Source organism: Acanthopagrus latus, chromosome 10 (assembly GCF_904848185.1).
Source record: "Acanthopagrus latus isolate v.2019 chromosome 10, fAcaLat1.1, whole genome shotgun sequence".
Taxonomy (NCBI): domain Eukaryota; kingdom Metazoa; phylum Chordata; class Actinopteri; order Spariformes; family Sparidae; genus Acanthopagrus; species Acanthopagrus latus.
Window position 1 is genome coordinate 1,214,370 of NC_051048.1, and position 22,564 is coordinate 1,236,933.

The window sequence follows — 22,564 nt, forward strand, 5'->3', positions numbered from 1 at the left end:
TTTGACATTATTTTTGTAAATAAATTAATTTAAGCAACAAAAAGTCTGAGGAGACACTTGGGAGCTGAAAGAGCTGGAATTCTCATCAGTACTGTGATGGTAACATGACCTCACTGTCTCATCCTTCTCTTATAGTCCCAGACCTCACTGTTGACAGTCTGTCTCAACAGTCAGTGAGCTACCAGAGTAAAGATGCTGCCCAGGTGCATGATGGGTAGTGTAGTAGCAGTGACATACCTGACATGAAATACTGCCTAAAACGTACTAAAAGAGCTCCAACAAGAAGTCCAAGAACCAGGAGAACCAGGAGAGCTTTGGCCCAGGATGGGAATCGTTCTGTGGGAACCAGAAACATAAAGAACATGACCTCTGACCTCTGACCTCTGATCTGTATCTACAGGAGGTTTCAGGGTTAGTTGCTGACCTTTGACCTGCAGTTGTACCTCCATCACTCTCAGTTCTTTCTTTAACCCCATACTGATCCCTCTGACGGTGCAGGTGTAGGAGCCGCTGTCAGAGAGGTGGAGTTTTGTCAGATGGAGGCTGAGGTCTCCAGTTTCCAGAGCGTCAGTCTTCATGGATGTTCGGCTGCTGTAAAGCTGGTTTTGGTCTTTAAGTTCGTCACCTTCCTGCTGACGCTGGTGGACGGTTGAAGGATTGAGATCGTAGCGGCTCCACACCACTGAGGGCTCGTCCAGTCCATCAGTGGGAAAGTCACAGGGCAGCTGGCCAAACGGGTCCCAGTCATACACCTCCACAGCTGAGGCATGCTGGGAAACTGTGAGGTGACACAGACAGAGAGGGTCAATGACAGCAGCCTTATTTCATGTCATGAGTGAATGTGGTCCTCTGCAGTGTGTGCAGCCTGTAAACTGTGCTGCTAAAGCTCAACTCAGACTCTGTGTGAATGAAGGCCAACATTTCCATCCACATGTGACGCTGCTGTCAGCAATGGAAGCCATGCTGGAATGTGAACAATCAGGTCCAACATGTCTGTTATCCTGATGTGTGTGTGTGTGTGTGTGTGTGTGTGTGTGTGTGTGTGTGTGTGTGTGTGTGTGTGTGTGTGTAAGCAGCCCTCAGATGAAAACAAAACATTATACAGTTTTTCATCAATTTCACACAGCTGTCAGAGGTCCAACAACACTGTATTCGAAATGCATTGCTCAAAACCCATCCGTGGTCCTGAATTTCAGCTGTCTAAAAGTCGCTCAAGTGAGCTCCACTGAGTTCTACTGAGAGCAGGCTGTTTCTGTGCCTGCACCTTTAAATGCTAATGAGCTTCATCTGTAAATGCCTGCCTTGCCTGCTACATGTCACTCTCAGGGAGGCGATGCTGCTTGCACTAGCGGTAGCATGCGCTAATGTTTATGGTGGATGTAATGATATGGCTCGCCAAGATGGTTCAACCATACTAGTTTGACCCAGAATGAGACCCAGAAGCAGAGGCTACTGAAGAAGTACAGAGTCTGTGGCTGCAGCAGGACGATTCAGAATGGTTAATATGTCTGAATAATGTAAGTTTGTTCTATGCGTTGTTACAGTTACTACCATGTAGCTAATGGCTAACAGCTAGCGAAAGCTCTGTTTGTCTCCAACACAGTCTAACTCTTGGACACTGTTAGCATCGTCTCTGTCTCCAGTCTGCACATGTTTCCAGACTTTTTACTGTGACAACCAAGCTCCATCGTGATATCATTAACGTTAAACTCGCCTCAAACGCCATTGCATAGCTGACCAAAGCGGAGCGAACCGCAGCCGGCATGTTGTCATTAAAATATGAAACACAACCACTGTCTCTTATGTTGTTCTGTAGCTGGGACAGAATATAGGCACGATTTTTACAGCCAACAACAGAGTAATTTGTGTGTCTAACTCTGAGTGACGACATTGTGAAACATTGCTATCTTATCGCTGGACACACTGAACTTCACCTCGGGGATGAACGCCCCCCTCTCAGATATCTCCTATCACTGTGCAGAGGAGGTCAGCCTATGATAATGACTCCTTTTGTTACGTAACGACAGGAGCTGAATCTGAACAGCCTGTAGGAGCTCCGTGTTACCAGTGGGTGGGCTGCAGAGACCATGCTGGAATCACTTGTTTTCCTCATTCTGGGAGTTGGCAGGCTCAGGGAGGACCAGCTTACATATGGAGAGACCAGAGAAAACATGTTTTTCATAATATGGGACCTTTAAGATTTATCATTGTTTTGTCTAGTTTCGCTATGGAGTACTGGGGCACTCGTACACTCGCATAAAAATGGACAATGATAATATAATAATTAAATAATAACAATGAAAAGAGATACCATGATTTCTCAGGATGGAACTCAGTGGAAGCAGATATAGTGAGGAAAGCAAGGGCCCTAAAATTGAACCCTGTGGAACCTCATATGCAGTAGGCGATTTGAGGGGGGATGAGGGGGTATACCGTCCCCCTTATTAGCAAGATGACCAAAAAGTGTCCCCCTTATTAACCTGCCCTCACTCTCCATCTGCTAGTAGCAGATAGTGTTACAAATCACAGGCGGCCGCAATCAACTCCGGTGCATTTTTGTCAAACAGCTCTTCTGTCTTCTGATACTGGGTAGTAAGGGTACTAAGCCTGCTTAGCTTTCCTCAACCTAGCCTAGCTCACTGGTTTTGCCTTTCACTGCAGTAACACAGCCTCGATAAAGAAGTGTCACGATGGCTGTGCTGACTGTTCTGCAGGTGTCTCAGGTGTCTCTATTAGAGAGACTAGAGCAGCTTCTTTCATTTATAAACACGGGCACTGCAGATAGTGTTAGCCTGTTAGCTTTAGCATTAGCTCAGGCTTGTCAGCGCTACTGTTGTATCCAGCAACATGGACAGGTGTTTGAGAAGGTTTGACACGCAGCACTCTGCAGGTCGCAGGTGACTAGAGAGCCTGCAGTGATACAGTCAGTGCTGTATGGACTCTAGCAGCCTAGTTAATGTGGTCAGTCAGGGACGTAGTGCAGAAAACCAGACTGATAGCTGAGTTTGTAACACTGAGAGTGTCACCTTCCCTCACCACTCTCTCACTGAATCATCCTCTAAATGTGTAAATCACAATAATCTCATGTTGATCTCCTCTATCAGTGGGGAAATGTCTCAGCAAGCAGCGTCTTTGAAATTATTTCCAAATTACCAGAGCTCAAGATGTCTGAAAGAAATCACCCCAACATGTGACAATGAGACAATGAGACAATATATTTAACTTCACTGAACATCAGAACCCCAGACCTCACTGTTGACAGCCTGTCTCATCAGTTAGGGAGCTACCAGAGTAAAGATGCTGCTCAGGTGCATGATGGGTAGTGTAGTAGTAGTGACATACCTGACATGAAATAATGCCTACAATGTGCTAAAAGAGCCGGTCAATCAGGAGAGCTATGGCCCAGGATGGGAATCGTTCTGTGGGAACCAGAAACATAAAGAACATGACCTCTGACCTCTGACCTGTATCTACAGGAGGTTTTAGGGTTAGTTTCTGACCTTTGACCTGCAGATGTACGTCCGTCACTCTCAGTTCTCTGTGTTTCCCCCCTCTGAACCATCTGACGGTGCAGGTGTAGGAGCCGCTGTCAGAGAGGTGGAGTTTTGTCAGATGGAGGCTGAGGTCTCCAGTTTCCAGAGCGTCAGTCTTCATGGATGTTCGGCTGCTGTAAAGCTGGTTTTGGTCTTTAAGTTCGTCACCTTCCTGCTGACGCTGGTGGACGGTTGAAGGATTGAGATCGTAGCGGCTCCACACCACTGAGGGCTCGTCCAGTCCATCAGTGGCAAAGTCACAGGGCAGCAGGACAAACGGGTCCCTCTTATCCACCTCCACAGCTGAGGCATGCTGGGAAACTGTGAGGTGACACAGACAGAGAGGGTCAATGACAGCAGCCTTATGACAGATCCACATTAAAGACATGACGCTGGACTGAGGTGACAATCAGATGAGAAGTGTTACAAATCGGGCTGCACGGCCATGAGAAAAAAGGGAGATGCACACAATAAAGTCACTTAACAATTATTTGTTAGTATAAATAATAATATAAGAGTAAACGTAAACTAACAGTGCGATATGTAATCAGTAGGTTCAGTAGTGTAGGGGTGTGCACGAGTGAAAACATGTGTATGTGCAGTGTTGTATGGTGCAGCAACACAAACCAAAACAGCAACCAAAAGCCAGGAGGATGTGTCAGAGAGGAGAGAACCAGCAACTGAACTCAAGAGGGCTTTTAAAAGTTCAACCCAGGAGCTGCCACTCTACTGATGACTCAGCCACACAAACAAGGTAACAGGCAGACAGGGTCGTCACAGGAGGAAGGTTATCTTACCGTGCACGAGGATCACAAACACCACAAACATCTTCATCTTCCTGTCACAACTACAACAAGCACAAAGTCTCTTTACTGAGCTTCACTTCAGAAACACATGGAGGACATCAGTTCACAGCCAGTCGTCACTCTGCTGCTGCTGACCGTCCACTGACTCCAGGACTGAACTGGACTTTCACTTTCAGCTGTTTCCTGTAAACCACCTGTTGGAAGCTGAACAAACAGGTCCAACATGTTTCTGATACAGGCGTGTATGTGTGTTGTTTGTGTGTGTGTGTGTGTGTGTGTGTGTGTGTGTGTGAGCAGTCTTCAGAAAAAAACAAAACTGAGTAATGGACGATCAATATTCCGTTTGCTGTAAATACTGATTAATTCTGATCACTATGTGAATGTGAATCGTCCTCTGAACAAAATAAAGTCCTTCATTCCCTGTTTAAATCTTATTTAAGGTAAAGTTTACTGCACCATGTGTTCATATCTGAAGACTCTCTTCACTCAACAACTCTCTAAACTGAGACATTTGTTAAGGGAGTCTGGTGACTCTCTGGGCGACAGACTGTTGTCGACCCGTCGGCCGTTGTCAGTTCAGAGTTGAGCTCCAGAGTTTGTTAAAGCAGCTCTCTGGAATGAAGTCAGACCGCCACAGATCACTTCTGAGGAAAGAGGAGGAGCTTCAGTTTCCTCACACTTTTCAGAGCTGTTGGTCCAGTTTGTGTGAGCATGAAGCAGCTTCAGACTGACGGACAGGAAGCTGAACCTTCAGTCCTGCTGATTCTCTGTACAAGAACCAAACGTCTTCATCAATCTGCAGAGTGTTGTGGAATTTCAGCTGGCTTGACTGTTTAGATGAGATGAAGAAGACTCAGAGACCCCGATGACTTAACGTTGAGATAGTTTATAGAACATGATCATGGAGGAGCAACACAACATCACGTCTGTGACGAGTTCCAGCAACCTGAACTTGGCACTTCCATGACAGTAAACCAGCCACATTATAATCCTTTAGCACTGAGCACTCCCATCTTCTGTATGAGAAGGTGACAGACAGGAAGCTTCACCAACAGGAAGTGTTTTCATTAACACATTATAAACAGCCAGAACTGAATGAGGAACTTGATTTTGCTGCTTTTTGTCAACACTGAGCTGCTCTGTGTGAATCTTTTGTGTAAGTGTTGTTGATGTTGTTGCTGCCATCTGCTGGAGCTTTTGTGAACTACACCCTCTGTAGATCACAAATCAGCATCAGGTGGAAGATTCCTGTTGATGGGTCACAACTATAAAAGAGCTTTTTGTTCCATGAGATCTGTTTGACTCCCTGATGAAGACTTAAAGATAAACACTTCAGAGTCTTTAGTCTTTAAGGTTTAACATGTCCAATAGAATTTGTTAATAGTTTAACAAAGTTTTCCTGTGATTTTTATGTCTACATGTGTCATGAAGCGCTCACAGTTCTTAATGTTTTGTTCAGTTTGGACCTGAGCAGAAGAACCTGACGTCTCTGTGGTGTGATCGAACATGACACACCTTCAGTATCAAACTAATAAACGAGTTTCAATGGATCATTTGTGTGAACTTTGTCCCGTACAGCCGCTGCAACAGGCCATAAAACTGAGGACAGCGTTACTACACAGTCTTCTACACTCAACACAAATATCAACACAACACTAAACACACTTTTTATCAAGTTAAACTCAAAGATTTAAGACTTTTTATGCACACAAGAATGATTTCTCTCAGCAGCAGTTTGTTAAAATGTGTGTCAGTGAGCTCGTCTTCTCTGCCAACATAATCCACCCACCTGACAGGTGTGGCATTAAACAGCAGGGTTACTACACAGGTGCTCTTTGGACTGGTCACAATAAAACATCACTCTGAAATGTTCAGTCTGATCCCCTTCAGTCACCAGGAACAGCTCTGCTGGACATTCCTGCAGCCAACATGTCTCTTTCATTGTGTTGTGAGATGAAACATCTTGAGTGACCTTTGATTGTGAGCAGTCTAAACAACAACTGTGCAATAAATCCTGCATTTATATTTGTACTGAGTGTTTAAAGACACAGTGAACATCTGCTGCCTTTAATCTGTTCTTCATGTGTTTCTGTGAAGAAAACATGGTCCTGCAGCTGAAACACACTGATGAAGTGAAGATGACACAGATCCACATTAAAGACGTTGGACTCTAAAAAACACTTCAAATATGAAAGAATCTCCATTTATTCATTCGTTAAATTATCTTTTTATTCTTAAAAGCTTACAGCAATAACTAGTATATACAATAAATGTTTATATTAAACTTTTGGTGTGTATTTCCATCAAAGGTTTGGTCTTAAATTCCATATAAAGTGGCATTAAAAGGTGTTAAAGTGTTAAATGTGAGGTGTTTCTATGTGTAGACACTCTGTAAAGGTAATGATACATGTTGTTACTGCAGAGACCTGCTGTCTCTACATCTGAGGTTGTATTTACACTTTACTGTCAGAGTTCAAAGGATCTAAACCACCATGTGACATCACTCTGACATCACTCTGACATCACTGATCCACAGTCATCAGTAGTGAGTGTGTAGACTGTGTGTGAGAGTCAGAGTGAAGAAGAAGCTGATGAAGCGTCCTCCTGTCTTCATCCGTCCTCCATCAGCTCCTTCACCTCCATTTAGTCTCTGATCCAAAGTCTCATCAGATCAATAATCAAAGATTGACCAACAGACCGATCAAACAGATTGATCAGCCATCAGAGGAGTCGGATCAGTGGAGCTGCTTCTGTTCCTGATGTTCCCTGCAGAGGAGACAGAGGACAGTTAGACTGAGACAAGCAGCCAATCAGAGACAAGCAGCCAACCAGAGACAAGCAGCCAACCAGAGACAAGCAGCCAACCAGAGACAAGCAGCCAACCAGAGACAAGCAGCCAATCAGAGACAAGCAGCCAATCAGAGACAAGCAGCCAATTAGAGACAAGCAGCCAATCAGAGACAAGCAGCCAATCAGAGTCAAGCAGCCAATCACAGACAGACACACAGATCTCTGTTCTGTATCTTCATACTGACCTTTGACTTTGAGCTCCACTGTTTTCACTCTCAGCAGGTGTTTGTCCTTGCTGTAGACTCCACACCAGTATCTTCCTGTGTCTGTCTCTTTGGGGTGTTTCAGGGTCAGACTGACGTCTCCAGTCTTCAGCAGGTCTTTCTTCATCTCTGTTCGGTCTTTGTAATCCTGGTGCTGTTTGTCAGGCCGATCGGATCTGTTCTCATACAGGTGGACTGTCCTGTCTGAGCAGTCCCACTCCACTGTAGCGTCTTCAGGCAGGTCAGGTGTAGTTCTGAAGGGCAGCTGGACAGACTCCGCCCCCTCCTCCACCTCCACCTGACAGACTGAGAGGAAACAAAGCACAACATCAGCTGTTCAGACAGCAGCAGCAGTTTTGAATAACTTTATTGACTGATTCCAAAGTAGCAGAGAAAGCTGAAGGACAGAACCAGGTGAGACCAGCAGGTAACAGGGGACAGAACCACAGGAAGTAAAAGCAGGTTTTCCAGGTGTTGGACATGATCAGAGTCCTGATGGTGTTGTGATGTTTTGTCCCTGTGGTCTTCACAGTAATGTCTCATCTCAGTGTTCAACTGCTGCTTGTTGCTTCTCTTTGTCACTTTCACATTTCTGGACGTCAAATTTAACATTTTCTTTGATCAACTTCTTCAACAGGAAGTGAAGATTTGTTGACTCAGCTGAGAACTGATCATCAATCAATAATTGATACAAACTATTAAAGCTGCATTTCTTTGTTCTCAGTGATGAAAAGAATTGTTGTTTCTTTCAGCTCGTTCCTTCAACTTTCTTCTGGATCAAATAAAAACATCACATTCAGATCAATACTGTCGACTCTGATTGGAAATCAATCAGCTGATTGATGTCAGTCAATCATAAAACAACACGGTCAATAAATGAAGATTGACAGAATCTAAATCATGTCAGTCACGTCCAAAGAACAGCTGGTCATCAACAACACAACAGAACACATGTTTATAACACCACAGTGGAAAACTTTACACATCTTTCATCATTCTGTAATAATTCAAATCTAATTTTAAACGAGCTTTCAAAGTTTTTACCAACATGAAAACAGCATCATCATCATCCACAGCGTCTCTGTTCTGTTTCCACAGTTTGTGGGTTGCAGTGTGCAGAGGTGTAGCAGCTGTACAGAAGGGCGGGGATGGATGTGGTGGTGGTGTTTTTAAGAACAATTGTTTTGGGGGGGCTGGTGTGTAACGCTGTTACTGTGATGATACATGACACTTAAATATTGAATCTGTGTCTATAATAACATCCTGACATGTAAATGTGTGTAAATCTGTCTTGGTTCATTTAATTTAACTTCAAATATGGACAACTGGCTGCATAATATATAAATCAGACACAGAAATACTTTACAGCAGCTCCCAATAATAATAATAATAATAATAATAATAATAACAATAATAATAATAATAATAATAATAATAATAATAATAATAATAATAATGATAATAATAATAATAATAATACACATGCTGCATATGTATAATAGAAGTCTATTGCAATGGAGTACATCACTTCACTGCTGACAGAAAAGAAAGCTGCTCACTGCCAGTTGCAGCTTCTTATCCTGATCTGCAGTCTTTGTTAATGTCTTTGTCATGATCGTTATTATTAGTACCCATCAAAAATCACAGTTACATGTCAGGATGTGGTTATTATAGATATATTCAATATTTAACTGTCATGTATGATCACAGTAACAGCAGCTGTAAACACATAAAAACATCATAAACACATCATGTGGTCCCTTTAAACTGCATTTTACTGATATTTCTGAGTATCATTCCCATATCAGTGAAAAGAACAACATGACAGTTTCTTGGTTACTGCTCACTGGCTCCTTGTTGTCCTGCAGCTCTGATTCATCTCCACAGCTGCAGACTCACAGCTGGTGGCTTTGGATCTGGGCTGAATAAATACATATATGAGGCTGTTCGGTTGTTGGGATTTCATCTTCTGATTTCCAGAGAATATAAAGATTTCTCTGATTGTACTGAGAGTTGTATTGAGTCACTCAGTCTGCATGCAGCAGGAATGTTCTCCTCTGTTCTGTTTCACTGTGGAACTGTTTAATACATGAACATCATTCTGACATAAATATGGATTATAGGATATTATTATTTTATATGGAGCTGACAGACTGTTGCTGCTGCTGCTGATGATGATGAACTTGACAAATCTGTTTGACTAAATCTTATTTTTATAGAAAAATAGAATTAAATATGACTAGAATGCAGCAGTAATAGTAACACACTGAAACAAACGATGTAACTTGATATCTTTAAATGAAATTGTCTTGTTTGAACAGGTCAGAAATGAAACTGCAGTCTAATGGCAGGTCTGTTTTCTAACATTATTTAACAGAACAACATGTTTATTTTAATTAAACTGCCTGATTGATCACCAGGATCTTACAGCTGGAATTATTCTCCACCTCAGTTCTTGGCTTTCTTTAAACCCTCTGAAAATGATGGAGGATCATCTGGCATTAACATCACTTTAACAGCTTTGAAGAGGATTTTAAGCCATAAGCATCATAGAAATCTTCAAACTGAAATGAATCCACTGACACCAAACATGTCATGCTGCCTTACAGGGAAAGCAGCTAAATATCGCTCCACATCTGAACAGTTTTCACCTCAGTGTGAAATGATGACTTGTAATAATAACTTTCAGTCAGTTAATGAGGGATGAGATGAGGATGAGGAACCTGCTGCTGCTCAGACTGAGAAACTAGACTCATGTCTGTCTGACTGCCTTCAGTCTTTCCAGCTGCTGACATTATTATTAGCTTGAACTGTTGTTAAACTGTGCTAGCTGTGAACTGTGCTCACCTTTCTCCTGACAGAACTGTGTGAGGAGTCGTCTTCCTCTCTTTGCTTTCTGTCCCTTTCTGCCTTCTGCTTTAGTTTAAGGCTCCCTGGTTTTATTTTCTTGGGTGAAGACATGTTGATGAGCAGCAGCCACTCTGCTGTTCAGCTGTTTGGACTGAACCATTCTGTACTGTGAGGGGTGAGAGGAGCCTCAGACAGCCTCCACTCTTTATTTATACACAGTAAAGTCTCATCTGATTAATTTATATTACTTAAGTCCTATTCACATGGGACTAGTATAATCTGGGGATCTCCAGTATTTTGTAATAATTGCAGAGGTCGTCTGTGATCTTAATCCTGTGTGAATCTGCCACGTCGGTAACTTGTAAAGTAAAAATTCCACCGCAAATTTCCTGCCATATTTCACCAACCACAGAGGTCATGTGATAATATTAGTCCTGTGCCAATCGGCATCTCTGTGATTTAGGGTCGTTTTTTATTTTTCTTAAAGGGATATTCTGGTGTAAGTTTGATCCATGTTCTAACACACCTTGACACCGAGTACGACTGTTGGAATTGCAGCAGGTGTCACCGGGACCTGCAAAACAGACCAGCTAAACAGGATGTCTTTGCCACTGCACATCTCACTATTAAAGAGTCCACCGATGGAAAAATCTAGGGCAGATGGTAAAGAGAGGAGAACTAGCTAAAGATTGGGTCTCTACAAATGTGAATACCTGGCACAGCAATGACACTTGCTTAAGTAGGAAAGCTTTGTTTTGGACAGTGTTGATGAAGGGTAATGTGCACATGGATGAAGGAACCATGTGAAATATCATGCTAACCTCAGAGGAGGAAGACTTTTTAAAAGAAGTGCCCCCCAGTCTGTGGTCAAAAGGATCAGCTGATGTGGGGCTTTTGAAAACAGCAAACCCAGTGATAATTAGACCAAAAACAGAATACCGCCCGTGCATAAGACAATACCCTTTAAAACCAGATGCTCTAGCTGGCATTAAGCCCGTGATTGATGATCTAAAGGAAGCAGGAGTAATCATACCATGTGCTGATTCGCCCTGCAACACACCAATATTTCCTGTAAAGAAACAGCCACCCTCAGTAGGCTGGAGAATGGTGCAAGATTTACAAGTAGTAAATAACGCAGTAATACAGAGAGCTCCGTGTGTACCAGATCCACACACATTACTAAATTCTTTACGACCTGATGCAAAGGTATTCACTGTGGTAGATATCAGTAATGCATTCTTTTCTATCCCGGTCCATAAAGATAGTCAATTCTGGTTTGCTTTCACTTACGGAGGACAAAGATACACTTATACTAGATTACCTCAAGGGTATTGTGAAAGCCCTACTATCTTCTCACAAGCCATGACAGCTAGCATGTCAACCTTTGAGCCTCCGGGGAAGAGTCAAATTCTCTTATACGTCGATGACGTACTATTGGCCTCTCCAGATGAAGAGACCTGTAAAACAGACACATTGGCATTATTACATCATTTAGCAAAAGAGGGTCATAAAGTTAGCAAAAATAAACTCCAACTGTGTAAAACTCTAATACTTAGGGCACAATCTTAGTGCAGGAGGCAGAACAATAGTTGACAGTAGAAAAGCAGCTGTGTTACAAGCTCCAAAACCATTAACAAAGAAGCAAATGATGTCATTTTTAGGACTTACTAATTACTGCAGATCCTGGATACCAAATTATGCAGAAACAGTTAATCCTATGTCCAAATTAATATATGAAGAACCAAAGAAAATGTCTGAAACCCTACAGTGGACGGAAGAAGCTGAAAAAGCATTTTGTGATATCAAACAAGCACTAGTTTTGAGTGCAGTGTTAGCTCTACCAGATTATTCGAAGCCTTTTGTACAGATGGTGGACTGTAAAGGCCATTTCATGACCTAAGTTTTAACACAGCAATATGGTGACAAACTGAAGCCTGTAGCCTATTTCTCTACTAAATTAGATAGTGTAGCATGTGCACTCCCACATTGTGTTAGAGCGGTAGTGGCAGCGTCCTTAGCGGTCGAAACTAGCGCACCCATTGTGTTGTTCCACAAACTAACTTTAAAAGTGCCTCATGCTGTTTCAATTCTGCTATTGCAGACGAACATGACCTTTTTGTCACCCCCCAGACATTTATCTTGCATAACCACATTGCTGTCGCAACCACATTTGACCGTAGAGCGTTGCACCACATTAAACCCTGCTACATTACTTCCGCTGCCAGACGATGGTGAAACTCATGATTGCCAGGAAGTAGCACAGGCAAGTGCAAAAAGCAGAGAGGATCTACAAGATCAACCACTGACACGAGGAGAAACTTTATTTGTTGATGGGTCGTCCAAAAAGAATGAGTTTGGGAAAAACATTGACGGGATACGCCGTCGTAAGCAGCACAGCGGTGCTCAGAGCAGGGAAATTACCACCAAAATATTCTGCTCAAGCAGCAGAACTGATAGCTCTAACCGAAGCTTGTAAACTAATGACAGACAATGAGGTCACTATCGACACTGACAGCCAATATGCTTTTGCTACGGTGCATACATTTGCTCAGTATTGGCAGAATAGGGGTATGGTAACCTCAACTGGAAAACCAGTAACGCATGCTGAGTTACTAATGGAGTTACTAAAAGCAGTACAACTACCTAAAAAATTTGCAATATGTAAATGTGCAGCGCACACTAGTGGAACGGATACAGTGTCGTAGGAAACGCTTTTGTGGGCAAAACAGCTAAAGCTGCAGCAGAAGGTAAAATTAAAGTTCTCAATTTAGACATAGATCAGGACATCAAAGTCGATATACTACAGCAGATGCAAAAACAAAGCCCCAAATCGGAACAAGATTATTGGATAAAACGAGGGGCACAACTTAAAGAAGGGATATATAAATGACCAGAGAACAAACCTATCCTACCAAAAAACTTATACAAATGGGCAGCAATTTTGAGCCATGGTTCGACACATATCTCAACAGGAGGGATGGTAGGACAGGTACATAGACAATATACAACCTATGGATTCAATAATTACTCTATAACGCCAACTGCTGTTAAAATTGCAGAAAGATCCACCTGGATACATTTGAATCACTGTAAGAAAGTAATCTCTGCTAAGGAGTCTGGCAACAAAGGTGAGCTAAAGTCTAAAAATAGGGCCGACTCAGGAGTATAGATCCTGGGTGGACCCGAAAGTCAGTGAAGCAATTACAAAGTCACCGGTGATTTAGAAGACTCCTAAGCAGACAACATGAAAAACATAATGAAAGATGCAGGCCGTTGTATTGCTCTTGCAATATTGTTCACAACATGGGCGGCGTTTATGTGGTATATGCTGAAAGAACCCACAACCACAGGAGTAAATGGTACCTCTGTTACTTACAAACCTAAAAGTCACCGTGCTAGACGCTCGACTAAAACCATGGAATGCGGGAGAGATCAGACGAGAATGCACCGAACTATCCCAGAAATGTATTTGCCGGCAAACCAGATTACAACGGTGACCATAAACACCCAAACCTTAAGTAGACGAGGGTATTCAGCTAGAGATTATGACCACTTTTACCTTACTAATGACCAGCAGAATACCGGATGGGACACCCTGGTGGCAGATCCACAGGGATACGACTGGTCCAGCTACACCGCCACGGCATGGGCTAAACATCACCGATGGATTATAAGAATGAGTGGTCCATTCGCTGGAGGCGAACTGATTTTAACGGTAAACCTTACTAAGGGCAACACTTTAACACCCCCCAGCTATACTTCCACCATGCCACAAACAAACTGTTGGTTGTTCTTACTATGGGGATGGAGCAGTGGAAATGATAAAAACTTTCTACTCAAACTATGTGAATTTAACTGCACAAAAAACTCCACTCCACCTACTGAACCCCTAGTGAGCCCAGCGGGGGTAAAAATTGGGATTGTTGCTTTTCCACCACCAGAAACAGCGGACGATTGGTTTAGAATATCCACTGGAATATCCGGGCAAAGTAACAACTGGTTACTGATAGCCGAACAAGCAGCAAATACGACGAACCAGAGCTGTATAGTGTGTATGGGCCCGAGACCAATCTTGAGAGTGATACCCTCTACTATGCCAACTACCTGTGTCGTTGACGTCATGAGTCAAACAAACCCAACTACTAACTGCAGCATATGGGATGAAGTGCATCCTCTAGTAAAGGCAACCTTAAAGAAGCCAATTTTCTTAAAACAAGTAGCTACAGGAAACTTCACTTGCATCAATATGACAGGGATGGGCGTGCCCATAACCAATGTTTCAGTAGATTGTCAAACTGTTCTCATTGTAAATAATACCTTTAAGCCAATATCACGTAGTGATATCTGGTGGTGGTGCGGAGATGGCAGACTCTTTGATAAACTTCCTAAGAATGTGACAGGGTTATGTGCTCTAGTTACACTGTTGTTGCCAGTCTCAGTCTTCCCAGATCCTGATGCGCAACTGGCCATCCTGATGGAATGCAAATCCTTCCTGAGCCGAAATAAAAGGAACACCATGCCATGGCAGGATCAATGTGATCCAACGTACATCGACGCCATCGGCGTGCCACGAGGAGTTCCAGATGAGTACAAACTGGTTGATCAAGTTGTATCAGGATTTGAATCCACGATCTATTGGTGGTGTACAATCAATAAGAATGTTGACAGAATTAACTACATCCATTACAATGTGCAAAAATTGAGTAATTGGACTAAATTTGGTTTCGATGCTGTACATGAACAACTGGCTGCTACATCACTAATAGCTTTTCAGAACAGGATAGCCCTCGACATGCTGTTGGCAGAGAAAGGGGGTGTGTGCGCTATGCTCAGAGAGCAGTGCTGCACCTTTATCCCCAATAACACTGCAGCTAATGGAAGCCTGACGAAAGCGATCGAGGGGCTTCGTTCTCTCAACGCCAAGATGAAGGAACATTCTGGCCTGGATACCACGATGTGGGACAGCTGGATGGACATGTTTGGCAAATATAAAACTCTAATTTCATCAATTTTGATCTCTGTAGCTGTGTTTGCAGCAATACTTACCTTGTGTGGATGTTGTTGTATACCTTGTCTTCGTTCATTGTTGAATCGTCTCATTACTACAGCTATTGCACCCATGGAAGCTAAAGTCTCACAGATGTATCCTCTGTTAGAATATGACGACGAGGAAGATGAACATGATGATGATACAGACTGATATGATTTATTTCCTGATCCACGAAACTATGACTGAATGATGTAACAATTTTCCTCTGAGTGTAAATGTGTTTACGTTCTTGAAAATGATCCTGCAACTGAAAATCCTTTGTGAAGAGGTTGTACTTGGTGAATATGAGACTAAGAATGAGCTCATGATAAACAGGAGGGAAATGTTGGAATTATTGTACATATTATCACTCGCTTATTGAATGTGTTGCAATATCAACTGTTGCTAAATCAGCTTCCTGCCTGTGAAAAGAAATAACACATGTGTTGTGACAGTCGGTTCACGAACCCGCTGTGCAGCTGGTTTATAACCCGGATAAGAGAAACCTTCACTATGTCTTACTTCAAAGAAATGCATACTAACCTGCCTACACTGAAGAAAATGAGCTGTGCAAGTGTTACTCCCTATGACCTTCTGTAACCACACTGAGGAAATAAAAGATAGGAGAACAGAGAGCGCAGCAGAGCAGTTTGGAGTGTGAGACATTGCGCACACTCTGTTCTCCTTGCAAGTAAAACTGATCACGTGATTGTCATTCTTTCTCTGTCTAGTCTTTGTTTTATGATTATTATTTATTTATTTATTTATTTTTTGATATCATTGCCGGATTTGTCAGAAAAGATAAAGAAACCTCTCCACCGGAGAAGAAGCCTCCATGTTGTGGGGAAGCCCTGCGAGTCGATGACCGAGTGCAGCAGAGTCCTGCAGTAATGATCATCACTGAGCTGCGGGACTCGACTGCACTCGCTCAAATCTGAGGATGCTAAAACTACGTAAGCTAGCAGTCTACAAACTTTATCTCTGGGGGGAATTAAACTTACACTGGAATCTCCCTTTGAGGTTTTTGTGTTTTCCACCTTTTTTCAGCTTTTTCCCGGTCGAGAAATATGGAGGCTGCGTTGGGAAACATGAGAGTTTTGACAGCATTTTGGGTGCAAATTCAGGAGGCTTATCAGAAGAGCGAAATCTTGAAAGATGATTAGATGGATTACATGCATGGCACATGCGGTAAGGAACATTTTTCTATCTTTCAACAGGTTCACCAGTTATTATATTAAAAATATCCATATCTAACCATTGTGCTGCTCCAACAGGGGCTCCGGTGCGATCGACCCGGGACATAATGTCAGTAAATCTGAGTTCAAACACAGACTTCACCTGTGTGAATGTGCTGCATGAAACACAGACTAAATCACTTGAAGTCCCCAGGTTATACTAGTCCCATGTGAATAAGGCTTTAGAATAAAAGATAAAGTAAAAACATCATTTGTATTTCAGGCCTTCTGAGGGCTCCTCCCCCATCAGGCCTGGTCATCAGTCCCAGTTTGAGCCCTCAGCTGGTCTCAGAGTTCCTCCACTTCAGACTCCAGAGTTTCCTGATTTGGACTTTTCCAAAATCCCACCTCTGTTGTACAGACCCACAGAGAAGCCAACAGGGCTGATAACACAACTGTTAACCACATTAAAATGATGTTTAAAACAATAAAGCGATCCAGCCTGGCCACAGACAGTGAGTTATGTTCAGGTGTGTCCAGGTGTTTTGTCTCTCCACACATCACACAACTCCTGAGCCTCCATGAGGTGAAGCAGACGAGTGTGAGAGGCAGCGTGAGGCTCTGCATGGTTCCTGTCTGACCTGCTGTCCTCAGAACTGTTACAGCCTCCACCCACAAATACATATTCCTCATTATTACATTTATCAATCACTTCATTTAAAACATGTAGAGACACCACTCTCTCCACTCCCACAGCCGGAGCAGCAATATTAATAAACACCATCTTTACGTCTTCACACACTGCTCTCACTTTTAACAGACGGCCTTTAATAACTTCTTCACTTTCTACAGACTGAGGAGAAAGTTTGTGGAAACAAGAAGTCCAGCCCCACAACTGTTACTGGTTTGTCATCATCCCTTGCTCCATTTATATTCAAGCTGCCTATTCTAATGTCTCCCATAGTGTAGAAAAAAGGTGTAAAACGAAAAAGAGTGAACAAAGCAGGAAAAAGAAGGAACAACTGATACAAACTATCAAAGCTGCATTTCTTTGTTCTCAGTGATGAAAAGATTTGTTGTTTCTTTCAGCTCGTTCCTTCAACTTTCTTCTGGATCAAATAAAAACATCACATTCAGATCAATACTGTCGACTCTGATTGGAAATCAATCAGCTGATTGATGTCAGTACAGTACTGACCTGTATCTACAGTACTGACCTGTATCTACAGTACTGACCTTTGACCTTCAGCTCCACTTGTTTCTTCATCAGTTTGTGTTCCTCCCTGTTGTAGACGGTGCAGATGAAGGTCTTACTGTCCCAGTTCGTGGGGTATTTCAGGGTCAGACTGAGGTCTCCAGGTTCCAGCAGGTTTCTCTTCATCTCTGTTCGACATCTGTAATATCTGTGCTGTTCTTCAGGCTGGTCAGAACCGTTCTGATACACATGGACCTTCCAGTTGTATCTATCCCTCCATAACACTTTAGCGTCAACAGGCCGACGAACTATTGTTTTGCAGGGCAGCTGGACAGACTCCGCGTCTGAATCCATCTCCACCTGGTAGACTGAGAGACAACAAACCACAACATCAGCTGAACAGACAGCAGCAGGAACTGTGATGGTAACATGACCTCACTGTCTCATCCTTCTCTTATAGTCCCAGACCTCACTGTTGACAGTCTGTCTCAACAGTCAGGGAGCTACCAGAGTAAAGATGCTGCCCAGGTGCATGATGGGTAGTGTAGTAGCAGTGACATACCTGACATGAAATACTGCCTAAAATGTACTAAAAGAGCTCCAGACACAAGAAGTCCAAGAACCAGGAGAACCAGGAGAGCTTTGGCCCAGGATGGGAATGGTTCTGTGGGAACTAGAAACATAAAGAACATGACCTCTGACCTCTGACCTCTGATCTGTATCTACAGGAGGTTTTAGGGTTAGTTGCTGACCTTTGACCTGCAGCTGTACGTCCGTCACTCTCAGTTCTCTGTGTTTCCCCCCTCTGAACCATCTGACGGTGCAGGTGTAGGAGCCGCTGTCAGAGAGGTGGAGTTTTGTCAGATGGAGGCTGAGGTCTCCAGTTTCCAGAGCGTCAGTCTTCATGGATGTTCGGCTGCTGTAAAGCTGGTTTTGGTCTTTAAGTTCGTCACCTTCCTGCTGACGCTGGTGGACGGTTGAAGGATTGAGATCGTAGCGGCTCCACACCACTGAGGGCTCGTCCAGTTCAAAAGTCAGGAAGTCACAGGGCAGCAGGACAAACGGGTCTCCCTCATACACCTCCACAGCTGAGGCATGCTGGGAAACTGTGAGGTGACACAGACAGAGAGGGTCAATGACAGCAGCCTTATTTCATGTCATGAGTGAATGTGGTCCTCTGCAGTGTGTGCAGCCTGTAAACTGTGCTGCTGAAGCTCAACTCAGACTCTGTGTGAATGAAGGCCAACATTTCCATCCACATGTGACGCTGCTGTCAGCAAAGCATCATTATTACGTCTGTGAACAGAAGCCATCAGAATGTGAGCGAGCTGCAGGGATCTAATCCTGAAGAACAGAAGTGAGGACAGTGTGACTGTACAGTCTTCTACATTCATCAGGGTTTAAAGACACAGTGAACATCTGCTGCCTTTAATCTGTTCTTCATGTGTTTCTGTGAAGAAAACATGGTCCTGCAGCTGAAACACACTGATGAAGTGAAGATGACACAGATCCACATTAAAGACGCGACGTTGGCAGGGGTGGACTGGGACAAAAAATCAGCCCTGGCATTTTTGGCGTAACTTTTTGCCTTTTAAGCTAATTTTATTTATTTATTTTTTTTTAAATTACAGTTTATCATTACTTTAGACGTCTATCAAATAACCATTGTGGAAAGCAAAGGAGTAAATTTACTCAACACACAGTTCTACCTACCTTAGGTATATTCTATTGCAGGCATAATGTATCATCAACATCCTAAATCTAAGAAGTTTAGCATCTTTTGTTAACTCCACCACGTTTGTCTGCTCTGTGTAGTTCAATTGATTCTATTATCCTTTTTATTGAAACCATCTCAAATATGTATTTTCTGAATTTCCCCGATATAGCAGCTCAATTCTAACTCTTCATGTTACAAGGTGCTCCCTCCTTTAAAAAGCTATGACATGCATTTGTATCAGGCTAAAGTCAGGGCTGCTTTATGAACCCATGCAAAGCAACTATGTCTTAAAAGCATTTGACACTGTCTTGTTCAATGTGGGCAAACCTTTTGCTAATAATACTTTTTTTTTTTTACACTTACTTTAGTAATGCTTAAATTGCAAAGCTTTTACTTTCATTTAGCTGTTTTAAAATCATTTTTCAAAACATGTTTAACCACAGCATCGAGCGTTGCCACAAATTCAACCTACTATGCAGCCTTTCAACACACCTTTAACCTAAATATCTAAAATGCCATGATGTTGCCTAAAACGGACACTTGCTGCTCATCCAACACTTCTCAGCTTTGACCATTTGCTATTTTATCAGAATAAGGTGCCATGGCTGCCAGATTTTGGTAAGTATGCAACACCAGTTAATATTGATACTTATCAATCACCACTGCTCATCATACTCATGGCATCAGAGTTCTCAAGGGGCCTGAAAATTACAACCTGACCCGGCCGCGGGTTTCTAAGCCCAACAGGACACAGTCCGCCCCCCCACCCCGTTAACTCGGTCCGAGCCAGCGGGTCCGGTTGGGTTTGTCGGCTCGGCCCGACCCGTTGATACCGGTTGTACTACACATCCCCTGTCAGTCAGCCTGCATCTCTGGCTGCTCCAGCAAACATGTCTGTGATTTTAGCACATTTTGCAGCATCTACAGTGATTCTTCTCCGCTCCCAATTTCTTTCTCTTTCGTTGCTCCTTGTTGCCACTCCTCAGCTCAACACTGTGAAACTAGAAGAAGTTACAGGACACAGTGCAGAGAAGTGGTGGGGCCGCTGTCGTACTACATCCTGATTGGCTGTCTATATTGAAGATGGCCCAATGGGCCGTCCCCTCTAAAATGTGCACTTAGAAAAAAAAAAAAAAAAAGAGGAGGGCTGAGAGATTTCACTGGATTAGCCCAATGTCCTTCAAGAAAATAAACCAATGGGCCGTCGTGGTCGATAAATATATACTATTTTGATTAAATTATGACAGCCTGGCCGAAATATGTGCGTCGGCCCACCGGGCATTACCCGGTATGCAGGGCCAGTCCATGCCTGGACGTTGGACCGAGGTGACGATCAGATCAGAGGGAGGAAGGTTATCTTACCGTGCACGAGGATCACAAACACCACAAACATCTTCATCTTCCTGTCACAACTACAACAAGCACAAAGTCTCTTTACTGAGCTTCACTTCAGAAACACATGGAGGACATCAGTTCACAGCCAGTCGTCACTCTGCTGCTGCCGACCGTCCACTGACTCCAGGACTGAACTGGACTTTCACTTTGAGCTGTTTCCTGTAAATCACCTGTTGGAAACTGAACAAACAGGTCCAACATGTTTGTGATACAGGCGTGTATGTGTGTTGTTTTTCTTAATGTGTGTGTGTGTGTGTGTGTGTGTGTGTGTGTGTGTGTGTGTGTGTGTGCCTTCAGATGAAAATAAATCTGACTAATGGACGATCAATATCCCCTTTAATGTCAATACTGATTAATTCTGATCACTAGATGTGAATGTGAATCATCCTCTGAACAAAATAAAGTCCTTCATTCCCTGTTAAATATTATTTAAGGTAAAGTTTACTGCACCATGTGTTCATATCTGAAGACTCTCTTCACTCAACAACTCTCTAAACTGAGACATTTGTTAAGGGAGTCTGGTGACTCTCTGGGCGACAGACTGTTGTCGACCCGTCGGCCGTTGTCAGTACTGAGTTGAGCTCCAGAGTTTGTTAAAGCAGCTCTCTGGAATGAAGTCAGACCGCCACAGATCACTTCTGAGGAAAGAGGAGGAGCTTCAGTTTCCTCACACTTTACAGAGCTGTTGGTCCAGTTTGTGTGAGCATGAAGCAGCTTCAGACTGACGGACAGGAAGCTGAACCTTCAGTCCTGCTGATTCTCTGTACAAGAACCAAACGTCTTCATCTGCAGAGTGTTGTGGAATTTCAGCTGGCTTGACTGTTTAGATGAGATGAAGAAGACTCAGAGACCCCGATGACTTAACGTTGAGATAGTTTATAGAACATGATCATGGAGGATCAACACAACATCACGTCTGTGACGAGTTCCAGCAACCTGAACTTGGCACTTCCACGACAGTAAACCAGCCACATTATAATCCTTTAACACTGAGCACTCCCATCTTCTGTATGAGAAGGTGACAGACAGGAAGCTTCACCAACAGGAAGTGTTTTCATTAACACATTATAAACAGCCAGAACTGAATGAGGAACTTGATTTTGCTGCTTTTTGTCAACACTGAGCTGCTCTGTGTGAATCTTTTGTGTAAGTGTTGTTGATGTTGTTGCTGCCATCTGCTGGAGCTTTTGTGAACTACACCCTCTGTAGATCACAAATCAGCATCAGGTGGAAGATTCCTGTTGATGGGTCACAACTATAAAAGAGCTTTTTGTTCCATGAGATCTGTTTGACTCCCTGATGAAGACTTAAAGGTAAACACTTCAGAGTCTTTAGTCTTTAAGGTTTAACATGTCCAATAAAGTTTTTTAATAGTTTCACAAAGTTTTCCTGTGATTTTTATGTCTACATGTGTCATGAAGCGCTCACAGTTTTTAATGTTTTAATCAGTTTAGACCTGAGCAGAAGAACCTGACGTCTCTGTGGTGCGATCAAACATGACACACCTTCAGTATCAAACTAATAAATGAGTTTCAATGGATCATTTGTGTGAACTTTGTCCCGTACAGCCGCTGCAACAGGCCATAAAACTGAGGACAGCGTTACTGCACAGTCTTCTACACTCAACACAAATATCAACACAACACTAAACACACTTTTCTCGAGTTGAATTCAAAGATTTAAGACTTTTTATGCACACAAGAATGATTTCTCTCAGCAGCAGTTTGTTAAAATGTGTGTCAGTGAGCTCGTCTTCTCTGCCAACATAATCCACCCACCTGACAGTTGTGGCATTAAACAGCAGGGTTACT

The 22,564-nt window shown here is 43.0% G+C and overlaps 2 protein-coding genes across 6 annotated transcripts in view; both read right to left on the reverse strand.

The window, feature by feature from the left end:
• The window catches only part of LOC119026688, a 70,729-nt gene that overhangs the window by 47,560 nt on the left and 605 nt on the right, over positions 1-22,564 (reverse strand). Inside the window, exons 1-5 of one of the 5 annotated variants that reach the window (XM_037111163.1) lie at positions 20,721-21,224; positions 18,650-18,747; positions 3,501-3,756; positions 425-778; positions 238-336 (exon numbers count right to left, since the gene is read on the reverse strand). In XM_037111163.1, coding sequence (XP_036967058.1) covers positions 238-336; positions 425-778; positions 3,501-3,756; positions 18,650-18,747; positions 20,721-20,757 — 844 coding nt within the window. In that variant the 5' untranslated portion in view covers positions 20,758-21,224. Of the gene's footprint in view, positions 1-237; positions 337-424; positions 779-3,342; positions 3,420-3,500; positions 3,855-4,330; positions 5,169-18,393; positions 18,748-20,720; positions 21,225-22,564 lie in introns of those variants that run through there. The other 4 variants (XM_037111161.1, XM_037111165.1, XM_037111160.1 and 1 more) reach the window with 4 other exon arrangements.
• Positions 1-22,564, reverse strand: part of LOC119026689 — a 119,703-nt gene that overhangs the window by 18,736 nt on the left and 78,403 nt on the right. The window lies entirely within an intron of this gene.